This window comes from Phalacrocorax carbo, chromosome 9 (assembly GCF_963921805.1).
Source record: "Phalacrocorax carbo chromosome 9, bPhaCar2.1, whole genome shotgun sequence".
NCBI classification, from domain to species: Eukaryota; Metazoa; Chordata; class Aves; order Suliformes; family Phalacrocoracidae; genus Phalacrocorax; species Phalacrocorax carbo.
In genome coordinates, this window is record NC_087521.1 from 22386196 (window position 1) to 22404045 (window position 17850).

At 43.8% G+C, this 17850-nt stretch overlaps 2 protein-coding genes, 1 long non-coding RNA gene and 1 other non-coding gene across 4 annotated transcripts in view; 1 reads left to right on the forward strand and 3 right to left on the reverse strand.

Moving 5' to 3' along the window:
- SYNE3 (spectrin repeat containing nuclear envelope family member 3) overlaps positions 1 to 624 on the reverse strand; it is a 79511-nt gene extending 78887 nt beyond the window's left edge. The window contains exon 1 of the mRNA XM_064460689.1: positions 513 to 624. The gene's annotated coding sequence lies outside the window, so the exon portion shown is untranslated. The remainder of the gene's footprint in view (positions 1 to 512) is intronic.
- A 4875-nt stretch (positions 625 to 5499) lies between these two features.
- On the reverse strand, positions 5500 to 10404 carry LOC135315030 (uncharacterized). Its single transcript, XR_010374470.1, has 2 exons — positions 9696 to 10404; positions 5500 to 8005 (listed from the first exon to the last, which is right to left on the reverse strand). It is a non-coding gene; the product is annotated as an uncharacterized LOC135315030 (long non-coding RNA).
- LOC135315089 (small Cajal body-specific RNA 13) lies at positions 8319 to 8591 on the reverse strand. The gene has a single exon (XR_010374541.1). It is a non-coding gene; the product is annotated as a small Cajal body-specific RNA 13 (non-coding RNA).
- Positions 10405 to 10695: 291 nt separating the features above from the next.
- On the forward strand, positions 10696 to 17293 carry GLRX5 (glutaredoxin 5). Its single transcript, XM_064460697.1, has 2 exons — positions 10696 to 11077; positions 16516 to 17293. The coding sequence occupies exons 1-2, from the start codon at positions 10750 to 10752 to the stop codon at positions 16692 to 16694; spliced, it is 507 nt and encodes a 168-aa protein (XP_064316767.1). The 5' UTR covers positions 10696 to 10749; the 3' UTR covers positions 16695 to 17293.
- Positions 17294 to 17850: the final 557 nt, after the last annotated feature.

The window sequence follows — 17850 nt, forward strand, 5'->3', positions numbered from 1 at the left end:
GCTATGCAGGAAATACAGTTTTTAACTTGTCTACATTTTGCAACTAGAACAAAAGATTGGATTTACTTTCTTTGAGAGATCTCCCCTGCTTTCAGCTATCTTCTTTACAATATATTTTAAAGGGCATTGTTCTGCATAGCTCTCTTTTCCTAAGTGTCTTTACGGTCCTCAGTCACCTATTTAAGTTAGGAAGATAAGTGAACATGGAAGTAGGAGGAGACTGCGGACAGGAGGAGAGTATAAAAGTATCTTTGAGAAAAGAGGAGCGGGAAGAAAAAAAAAAGATAATTGTTTCTCCACTTGTAAATAGAAATTGAGAAGCTTGCTCATACAACGTGACTCCCTCCAGATGAGATAAGGCGGTGGGACTGCTGAGGCTTGTGTGGTTTGGAGCACTGCACTTAGAGAGCACACACCACTCCTGAATCCTCTGCAAGCGTACAAACGAGAAAGATGGGCTAAAAATCAAGTGAATTATAGCTGGTATATTAAAACCAGAAAACATTACTTACCTGTAAATCTTCATGTTCTTCATCTATGAGAATTTGATTAATATTAAAGTAAATTAAAAACTTGACATCCATGGTAAACTGGTACAGGTATAAAGACAAGCCCAAATATCTTCCACCTGTTGAAATGAAAGATATTCTCTATTTGGATGTGTTTTATACTCTATTTAAACTGGAAAAATAATACCCATCAACCTTTTTTTAAAGAAATACATGAATATTAATTAGGTTTCTCAAGAATCCTATATATAAGCGGCATTTTCATATTTAAGACAGCAGCTGAAGAAGTCTCAGATTTTATGCAATTATGATTTATGCTGTGAACCCTCTGTGGACCAAAAAAAGTTTAATGGCTGTACTACAGCAGCACCCAGAGATCTCCAACTGCAGACAGACACACAGTTTGCTAGGGAGTCTGGATGTGCTTAAAAAAAAATAAAGACTAGATGTTCTGGAGCAGCAACAACCTAGCTGTACCAGAAAGCATACAAGGGAAGGGGTATGTTGACTTCTGCTTCTGCAGTGTGGATTGGGTTTTCTCCTTGTTCCTCTCCATTTTTTTTCCCCTAAAGTTACAGAAGGAGATGCCATAAGCTGGTTAAAAAAAATGTTCTCTGGAGTCCTCTGAAAAAACAGCAGAAACAACTGTTGAAATATAACATTCCATGAAGTTTCTATTACTAAAACTAATCACATATGACTACGTGTGGCTCTCCTTGCTTCCCTTGACACCACAACAGCAGTTTTGCTATTTTGATTTCCCTGAGACTCTGTAGTTTGGAGCTACACTTTCCTCTATCTAGTCTTCCTGCTTCTAGGTATGCCAGCTTTGTGAAACAATTTATTTCTTTGCATCTAGTCTTTTAATGCATAGGAGACATATCCTACACAAAACAACTCTCCTATACCACTGTTTAAAAGACTATAGTTCTAGGAGAAGTCTAGTTTTACTTTCCTCCTTCCATGGCACACAGACCTTAAATCATTTGCCACTGTAGTCTAGCATGAAACTACAACAGAGTGCAGATCAGCTTCCTCTGATCAAGTGTCTCAAAATAAAGTACAGTGACAGAAAGCAGCTGCTAGGATGTACCTTTGTGTCCTCCTGCTTCCCAGGACAGCAGCAACTGAAAACTAGTATCCGAACAAATCTCTGGACAAAGAGCAAAAGGGCTTACTGATGGGGAAGGGAGTCCAAGGATGATTCAGACTGATCTATGCCCCAATGTCACAAGAAAAGTGTTTGTTCTAAAACTCAGAGCTTTTTCCCAGGCTTTTTTTCACAGGGTGTAATTTTTTTTTTAAATGAGGTCAAGTTGATTATACAACAGGCCTTTGTACAAGCCCAACAACTTTGCAGTACGAGTGCTTTACCCCGCGAGTCGCTAGCTATGTCCAAGGAGGCTGCTGAGCGATCTCAGAGGAGCTCTGAACTCTCCGAACTTCAGAGGAAGAGTTTAGAGCACTGCAGCACTGAAACTTCAATTGCTGAACTGCAAGAAATTAACTTAAAGGTAAGCATTAAAACTAGAGAGAGCTTCCATGCAATTATTTTAATGCAAATTTAGGAAAGGTGCATACACTCGTATTTATGGAGAAGCTGTCTATTTTGTGAGAACTGCTTGCGCTTCAGAAGTGCATGGTTAGTAACCACCCCCAAACCTGTATGTTTGTATCATGCGGTTATAAGCATTAAAAGCACTGCGTGTGAACAGTCAGAATCAAGACAATCACAGTATTTATATGGGGCATTTGGCAGTGCTCTCTCAATTAGTTCACCTGTTCTAGCACAGTCAGATTTTCAAGACATACAGGTTTTCATAATTCAGAAAAGGACAGAAAATACACTTTAGAATATCAAAACCCCCCAAACCTGCAAACTTCTCTCATCTTTGTATTGATATTTTTGGGTTTACAAGTGGTTGGGTGTCTGCCCCCACCTTGTTTGGATTTTTTAAATAAGTAAAATGTATAGATCTAAAACCTCAAGTTTCTGGCCTCCCCTTTAAGAACATGTATTTTTACCTCTCATAAGAGATACTTTTGAGTCTGTTCTTGAGCTTTCAGTCTGTATATTACAAATGCAAGTATGCCAACACACAACACAATCCTCCTCGCCCATGTAAAGTTTTTGTTAGTACTTTGGGTATAGTTTTCTTCACATCACATAAAAAAATCCTATGAAAACCAAGCATTCCAAAATATTCCTACCACCATCATGGACACTTTTTGTCGTGGTTTTAGCTGGGATACAGTTCATTTTCCTCACTGCAGCTGGCACAGTGCTGTGCTTTGGACTTAGTATGAAAACAATGTTGATAACACACCGATGTTTTGGTTGTTGCTGGGTAGTGCTTGTACTAGCCCAGGACATTTCCAGCTTCCCATGCTCTGCCGGGTGCACAAGAAGCCAGGAGGGGAGGGGGCACAGCTGAGGGAGCTGATTCAAACTGGCCAAAGGGATATTCCATATCATGTAACGTCATACCCAGTATGTTAACTGGGAGGGGCTGGCTGGGCGAGGGCAGCAATCACGGCTCAGTGACCAGCAGCGTCGGTCAGCAGGTGGTAAGCAGTTGTATTGTTTGTGGTTTTGTTTTTTTCCATTTTCCTTTTTATTATATTATCTTCACTATTATAATAATCATTATTATTGTCATTATTATTTTAATTTAATTATTAAACTATTCTTATCTCAACCCACAAGTTTTTTGTTTGCTTTTGCTCTTCCGATTCTCGCCCCTGTCCCACAGGGGTGGGGGGAGTGAGCGAGCAGCTGCGTGGGGTTTAGGTGGCCATCAGAGGCTGAACCACGACACTTTTTCAGAGAGCTTAACATATAGGAGCTCACAATTTACCTGCAACACCAATATATGTGGTTAGCAGAAAAGGATTTAAAATACAGCAAGTTCAAAGTATCCATTGATTTCAGAAACCCAGTTTAAGACACCTACCTTTTCACAACAGCTTTTGCAATACTTTCTATTTTCAAACTTCATACTCTCCGCTTTATTGATTCTAACTACAACTGCAAAGGCCGAGAACTTTTCCAAGTCAGCCTTTGAACTACATCAGCACGAACACTCAAAGAGAAACACCAGCAGTGAGCACTGTTGAGGACTGTGCTTTAAACAATTTTCCAGGTTTCCTTCCATAGTAGAGATTGAAACAAGGTCTATCTAAGGAGGGCTTATCAAAGGCTTTGATACTGTCCGCCTGCAAACAGCCTTCCTTTGTTTGAACCTCAGGCCGCACTGAGAAAACCAACGTCTATGCATTGAAAATGCAGGACTTCTGTGGAAACAGATATCACCTCAAAATGAAAATCTTGGTTTGACCTCGCATGCACATGCTTTCAAAAGTTGTTCTGCCTAAATCTAACATTTCTCGAGTATCCAACTTCGCAACTTTAAGAGCATTCCTTTAACAACCTGCATCCATGCTTATTTCCTTAGAAGTCAATTAACAAAAATCTTCACAATGCAAAGTCACATCGATCCTTGCACAAACCATCTTGGATCAGAACGTGACTTTCCTAATTTGTGCGGGGAGTGACTGAAAGATCACAAGGTGGTTGTTCATCCCCATAGGGTGGTCACTGAGGTGACCAGTGCCACAGAAGTCTGAGACATGCTGCCGCTAGATTCTCACCTAAAAGCTTTGAGATTTCATTTCTATACTCTTGGGAAAGCCTATTTTGCAAGTGCCACTCACCAGTAGCCCTTTCAGTCCTATCCCACTGCATCTTGTTCATGGCAGAGCCCAATTCATTTATTTTACCCAGAACTCTTCTATTCTTAATTTTATCCAGTGCTGCCTTAGCAGTTTCTGCCTCTGTGCCATTAGACCTAGTTGCTACATCCTTATCCATGTTCCTTGTCAGTCTGTTTCTCCCTCCCCTCCATACTCCCAGTGTCCCTTGTTAGGTTACACATCTGGTCTGAGAATCTCCACACTCTGAAGGGAGAGACAATGACTGGAACAGGCCTGGAAAGATGACGCTGTCCCATCCACCTCTAGGAGCAGCTCACGGAGCTATCTGCATTAGGTAAGTACAGTTCCCCTCCACCTGTCTGAGTCCCAGCTTCCCACACCTTTGTACACCCATTCCTTGCTTTCATAACTGGAAACAGATTCTAGCCCAGACCACAAAAATGCAGAAATACAGGGACAGTATCACATCCAGCAAGGAAAAACACTCCAGATTTTTAGCTCAATTTGGTTTGTACGTATACAAATAAGAGTTTGCAAACCTCATACCACAGCCAAACATGGGCAGATTTCCATGCACTTTCCTGTCAAAGGTCAGTTCTCAGTAGTTTCAAGCCCTCAGATTCCACACCACAGCTGTCTTCTGAGAGGCATCACACTTTACATTTGCCTCATCCAAATTCAAGTTCTCTTTAGCAGAGCATAAGCCACTACACAACCCCCGTAGGAAATCTTAGTCAAAACAACTCTAATTGGCATAAAAACTTGAAAGCTTCAATCCATATGAAAAGATGTATGCGAGTGAGATGAGGGTCATTCGACTCTGCACAACACTTTATACAATAGTGAGACTAGGAACATCTTTTTACAACAAATATCACTGACTGCAGTGATTAATTTTAGTCTGGTGACTCACTTAAGCTTTTCTTCATCCCTGCTTTAACGTATCACTTCTGCACTTCCATGAGCATGCAGTATATAGCTGAGAATTACCCTCAACATTTTTACAGTAATAAGACCTTGTTTATACTACAGCTAATATAAAGTTACACGGATAACACTAGCAGCTGAAGACTAATGTTTTAACAAAAAGCTTCCAAGCTTCCCAGAATTACTTTAATAAGATTTGTCAAGGAACAATTAAGCAACAGCAATTCATGTGATTTAGGGTCACAACACTGGCTAGACTATACTTCCTTTTCAAAGGAACATCATGAGAACATACAAACTTGTTAAAATGTGCACACACATTCCTGGAAAAAACTGAAAGACTAAAGGATGAGTGATGAAAAAAGTAAAATCTTTATTGAAATACTGTAGTAACAAGTTTAAAAAATATTAAGATTTTTAAAAATATATAATTAAGATTATCCGTAACAATTCCATCTACTTTACAAATACACTGATGTGTGCAAAACTCTTGAATTTTTACTTGGAGAAATCTCTCATACAGTTGAAACTCGTGTGTGATAACACACACTTGGCGCTATCTGTCTTCTGCCACAGACGTCAAATGGCCAGTGCTATTTATTGAAGGTGAGGCAAGTTTTTGTTACATGAGATGCATTTGTCAAAATGAGACAGGAAAGTACCTTGCTCTACCTTTTTTTTTTTTAAATTTCACATAGAAGAAATAGGGAATTTGAAAGTGCTGAATGGGGACAGATGTAGTCACTCTCAGAGGCAACAAGCATTCAGCTACTAGAGCCTGCCATTTTAGTGACACGCGTCACTCGGGGATCACCAACCACCAGACCAGAGCTGTCAGAGCCCCCTCGTGGACACGAAATACATGCTCATGGGAGCTTTTCTTGCCTCACTGCAGCAGCACGTTCTTAAAACAAGCTAAGGCCAACAAAAACACTCCTGCCATCGTAGCTACACCCGGAGTATGCCAGTAGAATTTAACTGGGGCACAAGAATCTTAAAGGCAGAGAGTGCCCTCGGATTTCCCCCACAATTATGAAAGACCAGAAGACACTTCCAGCATTTTAAGTAAATTACAATTTGTACAAATTACCATACCAAGTTAAATCAGAAACTCAGGACCCAGTTTCTGCAACTCTGGTCAAAAGTGAATGTGCAGGAAGCAAAGAACAGGACATGCACATAGTTATAATGCCAGTCCCTAGTTTTCTATGGCTCAAAACTCAATCCAACAACATCTTTGTATTTAGCAGACCAATTTTACTTTCTTGAGTTTGCCCAGTCTTTTCTCAGACCCATGAAAGATTTTGGCATTCCTAATTCCTGGGTGAAGAGGCAAGAGGTGTTGTCATTAGAGGTAACATTTCTCATAAGTCAGATGTATATAAGATTATGCTTCCTCTGTAACAGTGAAAGACTCAAGCACCACTACCATCTGCAAATAACGCCCAAGGGTCCAACAGACTCTAGTCAGGCAGAATAGTTTCAAGAAGCTTACTTATCCCAAGGAATAATTCTACTCCTCTATTACAAAGGCCATACTAGAGGGTCCTTGTCCCAGGACAGCTTCACAAGTCACAAAGCAGAGTGTTACTACAAAGAGGCACATATTGAGGTCAGTGTCATTAAGAAGCAAGCCTGAAGTCTAAAGAGCATCTTACTTAAAGGCCCGCATTCAAGCTTGAACATGATCTTCTATTATGTTTGTTAGATGTGGGGCTCAGACACTTTTCCTTTGATTATTAGAATGACCTCTGCCAAAGGCATCCTGACACAATCTAAGTCAAACAACTGCCTTCAATCATGTGGATCACCCATCAGTTAAACCAACCTTACATAATTTTGTATGTATGCTTCACCTCTGTCATTTATGAAATGGACTGTTGTATTATAAAGCCAACAGAAACACCCACTTGGGAATACGCTGTAAATCTATAAATATTATTTAACTACCCATCTAGTTCAGAAACAGACTTGCTTACAGATCTCCAAGTCAGATCCAGAACAGGAGGTTAGATATAGTTCAGATTTCAAAGCATCAACCTCCCACGGGACCTGAGCTTCTATACCAGTAAAACCCCCCCTAGCACTTCTACATTTCTGCTGCTTGTTGCACAACCTTTTCAGACTAGCACATCTTCAAAATAACCAGGATCTTTTCACAGACATTTCTTCAGTGTTCACAATTTAGGCATCCTACACAAAGTTTAACTGTGCAGTCCAGAACGGTAGGTACATTTTAAGCATTCTTAATGCTATCGAAACTGAGGATATGTTGATGCTGCCAGATGTTGCCTTGATGGCATGCTGAAATTATTTACCTGGCATGCAGAACAACTGGAGCTCAAGCCATCCCACTAAAAAGCTTAAAGGGAAAATAAACCACTTAAGTAGAGCTCAATTGTTAAGGCACAATTAGGGACTTCATTTTCAAGCGCTATCACAAGTCAGAAAGGCACACAGATATCTGACTGGGGCACAAAGAGGTGTCCTGTTCTGATAAGCTGAAATGAGACTTTTCTTCTGATCTTTCCCACCAGCTAATTTAGCCCTCCCCTTTTTAAAAACAACTTTCTGCTGACAGTATCATTCTTAGATGTCTGCCTTCTTGTGCACTGTGTAAGAACCTCAAACTACCAATGCATACCTAGTAATTCCGTTCAGCAGCGGAATGCCTGGAAGTAATGCAATTTGTGACTAACTGTGAGCATCTAAGTCCTGTTGTTTGAATACTGGCGCTTTCACTGCTGCCTTCAAAATGAGGTGATAGGTCTTCTAACAGGAACATCAGCAAAGTGTCAGGAGTCTTATGGGAGTCCCATTAATATTTCTTCTGAACAGATGATTTAAATCATTATCTGGAAAATACAAGAAGTTTCACTTAGACTGATAGAAGACTGGACCAGATAACAAATGATTATCTACTTGATTCTAGAGTATACATGGGCTAGTTGCTCTAAGTCTTACCAGTAGGAAAAGGGTTTATCCACTAAGAGAGTGCTGCATATTACATAATCCAATAGCATTTGACCATACTAAATATTTTATTAAAAAGCATTCTGTTAATCTTAAGCTTATCTCACAGGCCAATCTCACAAAACTACCGTGAGTAATTATAAATTCAGGCACTTCTATTAACCTAGTACACAGACTTCAGGGAAGGCTTCTAACATGTATAGCAGTTTTTCAGTGTTCAGCAGATGTTACTCTATTTACTAAACAATATCAAACTGCAAAATTGCTCTTACTGTTGATAGATCAATAATGACATGGGATAAGTCATTATCTCCGTGACAACAGAATTGTAGCTGTTGGAGGAATATTGCGCATGTTGCTGCTGTGACTCTTACAGGCATGCCTCGGCTTCCTCACGCAGGTGCTCTCTCTGCAAGCCTGGTATGCCCAGAGTACCAACAACCAAGGGCATCTCTTGGACTACAGAGGATTAAACTACAACAGGGGTTACGTTATTCTGGAAGCAGCTTATCCTCACAAGGCTTTATTACACTTCGGTTGATGTCCTATTTAATTTATAATTTCTAATGAACCGTCTCCTTGGAGAAATAGCTAGAAGGATCAAGGAAGGCAACTACTAGGAAGTTCCATTTATAACCCAGCGTTTTTTTTTAGAAGACGACATTTAGCTGCTTTTAAGAATAGAAAGATCTTTCTTTTTACTCAATTTTAATTTAATTCCCCTCTAACTCCCCAGGATCTTAAAGTGACAGGAGTCTTTCTGCTAGATTAAAAGTGACAAAACAGACCAGTTGGGCTATTACATTTAGCACCGGCTAAGCCTCCGTCTCTGTGTATCGTACCGGTTCAACAAATAGAAAAACACATTGCTCTGCAGAACTTACTGAAATTTTATCTAGCATGAACTGGATACTATTTTTTTCATATTGCACAACCTTGCACCATATTAATCATAACATATAAACCACAGAAAACAATAACTTTTGTGTCTCTTGGTCAGCATGACTGTGCCTGGCTTCTGATGTTCTGTTGAAAACAGAACATACTGACACATAAAACACACAGCGTTCATCAACAATACATGAACTTCACCTTTTCATTAATAGAAAGTACTTCATAAATACACATACTTTCGAATACTGCAGTAACCCTTTTCTTTTCATAAGCTATTCACCCAGGACGGTAAACTGCAAGTTTGCCAATTCCCTTTGCAATTTGTTCTAATTAAACTTAAATAAAAGGCAACAGGAGCAAAGCCCGACTGTGGTTTCACAGAAAATGAAAACCGAGCTGTCACTCAAGTGTCATCTGGATTCCAAAAGAAATCAAGAACTAGAAAACAATCTTCTGAATGCATAAGACACGCTGGCCTTCTTTGTAAAACTATCACGAGCTGAACTGGGTGGGAAAAAGGCCTTTTCCGTACCACTGGAAGTGACACGGATGGCCATTAGCACAGCAAAAGTCCAAATGCCGGAGCCGCAGCACTCGGAAACACGCTCTGATTTGTCACTTGTGCGAGGTTCCGGCTTTAGAACAGAGGAAGCCTTTTCAGCACTTTCTTCTACTTACCGCACGGGCCTGGCCGCAGGAGACCTCCGCGCTCCGCTCCGAGCTCTCGCTAAGGCGGCGGCGCCCGCCCAGGCGCGGCTGGCCGCGCACCCGGCCGCTCCGCGGGTCGCCGGTACCCCCGGGCGCAGGGCCGGCCCGCCCGCCCCCGCTGCCAGCCCCCCGCCTTGCTGCCGGCCCCGCCAGCCGCTCCGGCGACGGGCCAGCCCGCACAAAGCCACCGGTCACTCGGCTCTCCTCGCCTGGCGCTAAAACCAGGGCACGCGCAGAACGGCTGGTTTCTCGGGGGCACAAACCGCCGCCTCCGTCCCGGCGAGCGGACGCAGGCGGGCACGCACGCTTCTGCCCCGCGCCTCGCACGCGCCCGTCCGCGCTGCGCCGCCGCGGAGCTCGGCTCGGCACGGGCAGCCCCCGCCCCGGGCGGAGCGCCTCCCCCCGCCGCCCCGGGCAGCCCCGCTCTCCCCGCGCTCCATTCGCCAGCAGCACTGCTCGGCTCCCGCCCCGGCCCCCGCCCGCACCGCCAAGGGGCCGGCGCGTCCCCCAGCGCACCGCCCTGCGGCTCCACTCGGGAAAGCGCCGGGGCCCGGCCGAAGGGAGCGGCTGGGCACAGGGCTGCGCTGCCCTCCCTTCCCGCGGAGCCGCCGGCCGGGCAGAGGACGGCTGAAGCACGCCGGGTCCCCCCGCCAGCCGTTACCCGGAAGCGGAAGGATCTATACGCTCATCGCGCACCCGCGAGGCTTCCCGAGCAAAACCCCCGCACCGGGGAAACCTGACCAATCGCGTCCGCGGGGCGGGCGGGGATTAACTCAATCACGTTGGATTGACAGGCACTTCTCCCAATGCAACCGCAGCGGCGCTGCGCCTTCTACAAAGCACGGGACCCTCCGGGTGGCTGGGTGGGACAAGGCTCATTGTCCCTTCACGCTACTGGCTGCCGGTGCTGATTGGCGGGCGGCCACGCCTATACGGAGGAGCCGCTTCCCCGTGGCCCGCCCCGCTCCCCGCCCGTAGGCGGCCGGCGCTGTCTGGGGCCGGTGGCGGGCGCGGGCGGTGCGCGATGAGCGGCGCGGGGCGCGCGGCCTGGCGCCTGGGGGCCGGTGCTGCCCGTGCCGGTGCCGCCGCCGCGCGGGGCCGGGCCGGGCGGCTGCTGAGCCAGGCAGGCGCCGGGGAGCGCGGCGGGGCCGAGGACGGCAGCGGCGGCGGCTCCGGGTCGCGGGAGGCGGTGGAGCGGCTGGTGCGGGCGCACCCGGTGGTGGTGTTCATGAAGGGCAGCCCGGCGCAGCCGCTCTGCGGCTTCAGCAACGCCGTCGTGCAGATCCTGCGCCTGCACGGAGTGGAGGACTACCGCGCCCACGACGTCCTGCAGGACCCCGACCTCCGCCAAGGTCAGCGCCGGGCCGGGCCGGGGGTCACCGCTGGGCGCCGCCCGGGGCTTCTCTTCGCGAACCGCCGCCGCGGCGGGGCAGATCCCGATCGCCGGGGTACCGGTGACCCGGTCGGGAAGGCCCTGGGGAGGCTGTAAGTGGGCCGGGAGGCCGGGGCGGCCTCGGGGCTGCGGGAGCACCCGCGCCTGCCCGCGGAGCGGCAGCCCCCCGCCTGCTCTCGGCGGGCGTAAGGCGGCCGTGCTCGCTTCCCCGGGCTCTGCCTGTTGCGTTGTCAGCGGGCCTGCGCCGGGGGCTCGGGGGCCTGTGTCACGGAGATGCGCCGCGGAGCTGCTTGGCCTGGGCGCCCCCGGCGGGTCTGTGTAACCGGCGCTGCGCCCAGCAGGGCGGGAGTTCCCGGCGGAGTGCGGCTGGGCTTGCGGCGGGGCTCCTGGAGGTCGGCTTTCCGTGCCACGCTCCCTCGCCTAGTTAAGAGACACGAAGCTCCGTTTAAAGACCCCCAAAATACTTCATTAGCTAGTCCGATTTATTTGTTCCCTGTGAACAGTATGGTGAAACAACATGAACGGGCTTAGACGTACCCCACCGCATCCCCTGCTGGCGCTGCCGGCTGGGTTCTTTTGATTAAGTGCAAGATTATGCTAATCGTTTGCACAAGAAATATTTAGTAATAGTTTCACCATCGCTGCTCGAGTAGTAGGAGCTGTTCTGTATAAGGTTTCTTGCTAATTGTAGAAGGCTAATACTCAGTTCTCCTAATGCTTTTCTTCCTTCTTTTCCTCTTCAGTGTGCATGGCTGACTGTTAAGGTTTTATGACACTATTTGAGAAAGTTTTAAAACAACAACAACAAAAAAAGTACGTAGTAATTAGTCTTGCAGGTACGTGACATTACAGTTCTTGTCCAGAATACACAAAATATGTGCTTTAAATCTGTGTGCTGGCATGTATCAGGTGACTTCCTTCTCCCGTGTTTTTTGTATCATCTGAATAATTAGGTTTTTCATTCACTTTTAGCTGAGAGGCTGATTTTTCCAATCCTCGCTTGCTTTTCAGCTCAGCGGGTATAATAGTTGGTATGGTATAAAAACTTAAATACTGGAATTCGGGTGTGATGACTTTTTTTTAATGAATGTTGGTTTTGTTCAAGTAAATCTACTGACTTTGGCAGGTGAGCAAATCATGGTAGTTTTTTAAACTTTATTTAAACATCTAAATTTATTAAACTTAAGGTTTACTCGAACAAATTCAAACTAAAAAGGACTAAAAACCTTGAAATCAAACCACCAGCATTTCAGTTTTGGTTGGGAGGGCTTTTGTGAGCCCTTGAACAGGCAATGTGTTTGTCAGTTATAATCTCTGGGCCTTGACCATGTGCATATATAGTATTTTCTTAACTAAGTATCAGGAACATCTCCCTTCTGAGCAGAGCAAATGTTTCCTTCACACGAACTCTGGCTTGTGCTAGGTGATCCGAGAGGTTACTACCCTTCTGGCTACCTGAGCTTTAAACTGAAATTCGTGGTTTGATCCGGACTGTGTGGCTAAGCCGTGGTGAATGCAGTAACAGGGTGTACACTTGCACAATATCCTGCTGGTTCTCAGGTGCTTAAAGAAGTCGTTCTGTGCCCTTCCATGCACAAGCTTTGGCACTTGTCCGACTGCATGGAAAGCCAGCTCGATTTATTAACTGGATCAGTGGGCGTGCGAGTTGAACTGGCTTGTACTGCGAGGTGAGCGCCAGAGCCAGCACCAGGGATGGAGCCTTGACATGAAGAGTTGGGGAATGACACTGCTGCTTTCAAGGCCGGTGGGCAGTCCTATTGCTTCAGCTGTATGACCTACTGCCAGTACATGCCTGCTTCTGTGGATGGCAGTCTCTGACAGTGGAGAGGGCAGGGCTGCTGGAAGCTGAAGCTCTGTAGGTTGCCAAGTGTGATTCAGCAGTGGCTGCCTGAAGGCCTGCTTAGTCTCCTGGAGCTGGCCTCAGGTGCTGAAAAGTTAGATATGCAGAATGTGACGCTTTCCTAAACCCACTCTGTGAACATAATCTGCACTGTGTGTATGTGGGGTTAGCGAGGGGCTGCTGAGCCTTTAGCTGTGAAAGTTCTAATACATCTGTTCAACTAAAGGCTGATCTCCAAGGAGATTACTGTATGTGAGCTGGTCACCAGCTTTGTATTCAGCTGAACATAGGTTAAGTGTTTGAGTATATGGATGCTTATACCATTTGTAGTAAGAGAGGCTGTTGTAGAGTTGGTGGTTCAGGCATCTTTGAAATGCTGGTTGGTTTCTTCCCTGTAATTATTGAAACACCTTATTTTCAGGTTGTTATAGTTCAGCTGCTGAAACTTGCTTGTACTAAAATATGGCAAGCTGTAAAACCAAAAAAAACTCCCCTGCTTGCCTCTTCATCTAAAAGCACACTCAAATCTGTGAAACTAAATAGTTGTTAGTACTTCATGTGATTTATCTGAACTTGAGTTGAGGATATGCTTCCCTGACACAAATCTTTCCTTATTAAAGCTGGTTTAAGAGACCTTGGCTGTCTCGGACTCCATGGCAATTCAAGTTTCTCTAAGTTGGCTCTTCTAGAAGGGGTCCTGCACTCAGCTGATGGATAGCATTAGGCTGGTTCAGGTCGCTAAGGTGAGAGATGAGCTTGGGATTATGTACTGGGAAAGTGGTGATTTAAACTGGCTTGAACTGTTGTGGTAGTTCACCCTCGGATTATTTTCATTGTTGCTTCACATTACCTGAGCATGGGATGCTGCCAACAGGGTGGACTTGATCCTTCCCCGCACCCTTGGGCTAGCCTTCCCTCAGTCGTGCTTGCACCGGTACCAGTGATCTCTGTGAAACTGTGTTGCTTTTCTGGAGGAAGTGTGGCAGGAGTGAGAGCAGTTGCTTGAGTCAGTTCTTTGATATGGCCCATCATTCATTAGTGCTAATGCTGGCAAGAGAGAGGCCGAGAATTGGTAACTGGACTAGGGGAGGTGGGGTGGGAGGGCGCTAGGTACCCCTTTCACTGTTCTGGTTTCACAGTTACCTTAAAGTGTGCTAGCTCAGCTGTCAAACGGTAAACCTCATCTGTGGAGTGTGGTTTTACAAAGCAAACAGTGGCTCAAAGAAGAAGCTGCAGCTTCTGAAGCACGGTGGGCAGTGTTAACCTGCAGGCAGGTGAAGGAGATCCCTTGGGGTGTCTGTACTGCCAGAGGATTCATCACAGAAACACATCCGAGTGCAGCAAGCGTAGCCCAGGCCAGCTTGTTTCAACACTACTGAAACAGTGTCAGTAACTGCTCCACCAAGGTAGGAGCTGGCTAGCTGCTTCAGGAGGTGTTCAGTTTGTAATCTGTTTAATCCTCGTGCCTGCAGGCATTTAAAGCAGCTTGCCCAGTCAAAGAAATGCAGCATTTAAAGCATCCGAGCTTGATTGAATTCATATTTTTATCTGAAGTTGAAGAACTGATCCTTGAAAGTACTATCAGTGCTTGTTTGGATGTGCAGTTGGGTCCTTGAAGAAAATACGTCTGTGAGATAATAATAAGTGTAAATATTAACATGGAATGCTTACTGGCAGTAGGTTTATTATGCAGAGCCCTTGGTTCTCAATTCGTGTTCAGCTTTCTTAACAAAAACAAACCCTAATTCCAATCTGCCGTGGCTCCTTTGAGTCGGGTTGTCCTTGAGTGTGCCTTGGTGTTGGGACTCAGTTTTTTTTATTGCAACTATTGTGAGTTAAAAGATTTTTAGGACAGACCACTTTTGAGTGCTCAAAGGCCAAGGGGTGTTTAAGAAAAAGTACAGCTAAACACAAGATCACATCAAAACTACTAATTTCTGCAAACTGGATCTGAACATTTGAGGGGTTTTAATGAAATGCTAAGGAAAATATTACAGGTGGTGATGGTTGGAGACTGGGTTAGATGGGTATGGGTTCACCTTTGGCCTTGATTTATATGCTAAACTTGCTATTCTGGACTTTTGAAGCATTGGTTGTCCATGCACAAAATTGTAAGTCAAAATAAAATCTGACGTTGTACTTCATGGTTTGGAACACTTTGTCACAACAAATTTTTTTTCTGGATTACTATTATTTTAGTGGATTTTTTTTAAAACATGCTGGTATTTGACTAAGGGAAATTATTAGCTCTTTTTAATTTTTATGCATTAAAATTGTAATCCCATTGCATATTTATGCACTTAAGCATATTTATTAAAAAGGAAGTGTTTTAAGTTCCAATAAAGTAGGGGTAATTTGCTGATATGGTTATTTTTTTACCTCAAAATGTTTTGGGGTTTAACTTTACAGGTTAAACCTCTAGAGGTTAAAATATTTTCTAAGGGGAAAGCAAATTCCCTTGTGTTTTCTGCTATACAGGTCTAATATTTGCTTTCAGTACTTTGACAGCCTATGCTAAAGCTCTTACATGCTTGTTTAGAGGGTTGACTTCCAAGGTGAATGGATATTGATGATCTGAAAAGGCACCTCTGTTGTCTCTACACTTAAATTTGCTCTATGGGCTTTCTTGCCCTTGGTAGAAAAATTCTAGGCATTGCATATTGAAAACGTATTAAAATGTGCTAGTGGACTTCGTATAAGAGCATACAGATGTAGAATTTAACTCTTTCCTTTGCTACAGAAATAATGGCTTTGTGTGAAGAGTCATTTAAAAAGTGGCAAATTAGATATAGTGACTCTTCTGTATAATTTTTTGTGCAATGTCTTTAAGTGCAAGTTGGGGTTCAGTTTATACTAGCTGATGAGTCAATATTTTTGGATGGTCTTACATTTGTCTTCTGTGAAGTACAGTTTTAAACTTCAATTCTGTACTTCATAATTGTGAGTCGAGCTCTTTTTTGTTTCACGAGCACTTCTAAGGGACTTCAGCCCTTGTGCCCCTCCCATGGGCTGTAAGGTCTGGCAATGAAAGATAAAGCAATTTGAAAGTCATAAGGCTTCTAGAGGAGCAAGTGTATCTTGCAATTGAAATTGCAGTAGTAAGTAACACTGTGGATTCAGTAAAAGCATTAAAATATTTTAAAGTCCCTTTGGGGAATATAAAGGGTAATGGAATGTAAACAGTTCTCAATGTTTTCCAAGACTTCTTATTTCTTTAATTGGTTGAAAAATCACATTTGCTTGTTTCCTGGGTGGGAAAAGAGACACTACATTTTTCCAGCTCTTGTCTGAAGTCTGTATAGGAGCTGACTCCGTATCTTTTGACCCACATCTTTGGGTTGGAATAAGAAACAAACCTAACTTTAACGTAGTTTTTCTGATAGTGCTTCTGTTATACAGATACACTTTTGCCTCAACAGGGAAGAAATGAAGATATTGGTACTTCTGTCAGGCTGAAGCAATTAATTCTGTTTAAAAATCATTCTGTTTGGAGAGGGGAGAAAACCTTTAATACTTTTATTTCTTTTCTTATGCAGGAATAAAAAACTACTCTAACTGGCCTACCATCCCACAAGTATACCTCAATGGTGAATTTGTTGGCGGCTGTGATATACTCCTCCAGATGCATCAGAATGGAGATCTTGTAGAAGAGCTGAAGAAGCTAGGAATCCGTTCAGCGCTTCTGGATGCAGAAAAAGACCAAGACAAGAAGTAAAATGAGCGAAAAAAGATGCTCTGACAGTAATAAAGCAAATATTTGAGAAGAACTTGTTACCAGAAAAGCCTTATGTACTTCAGCTCAAAGAAGGCATCTTTTTGAACTGACACTAAGATTTACTTGTGAATATCTGTTAGCTCATGCTAAATGTAGTGATCTTGGTATTTTGATTTCTGGATATTGTGAAAATTTGAGTATAGCCACTGTACTGTAAAGCATACATTTGTGGAAATTGTGGTTAAAAAAAAAAGTTCACTTCTAAAAGCATTCACTTCTTGATTGAGGCAAGAGTAAACCAAAATAATATTTTTATGGATTTTTAGTGTGTCTTTCTGCGTTCTTTGGTACACGAACATGCGCAAACAGTGTTTGCATTCCCTTGCTCCTCTTGAAAAAATGTTAAGTAATGGTGCATCAGTTTTGCTGTATAACTCCTGGTGACAAGACTTCCTGAGAGCCTGTAAAACTTCTGTAATCACATACGATATAGGAGAAAAATAGTCTTTAAACAGTATCGAAGACAAAAGATTATATGAGAGTGCATGAAATATACTTTTATTCCAAAGGGTAAAAATAAACAGACTGGTACAAATACATGTATAATGGTCGTTATTACTTTGTAACATTCTGAAGGCTTTTAAAAGATTGCAAAGCATTGTGCCTAAAGATTTTTATAAAACCTTTTCTACCTCTTGCAAAGCAGCTTTTCCCCCTGCTTATATACTTTATGTATTGCAGTTCTGTATCAGTGCTGAAATGTGGGAATTGTTTAAGAGTTCAGTATTCTAGCTTGAAATAGTGCGGGAGAATACTTTGGTTACTACTGTAATCTTGTATTATTTGCTAGTTACTAATTTATCTTTTTATGTTTTTTGTGTTCCCAAGTATTTTCTGCTGACTGCTCTGCTTTGAAGAATATGGGGTTAACAGATGAAATGTTTAATGTAGATGAGTGCAGTACTGAGGCTACTGAATAGATAAATATTTTCTTTGTGGAAAGTCTCTGAAGTCTTCAATACTTATCTAACCACATTTCCCTAAATTAACACAAATTATATTAACCAGTGTAGCTTCAGCTGTCCAGCACCACTGCTGCGGTTCAAGGCTAACCAAGCTGTTTCTAAATGCAGTTTCCTTTTATTAATATAAACCA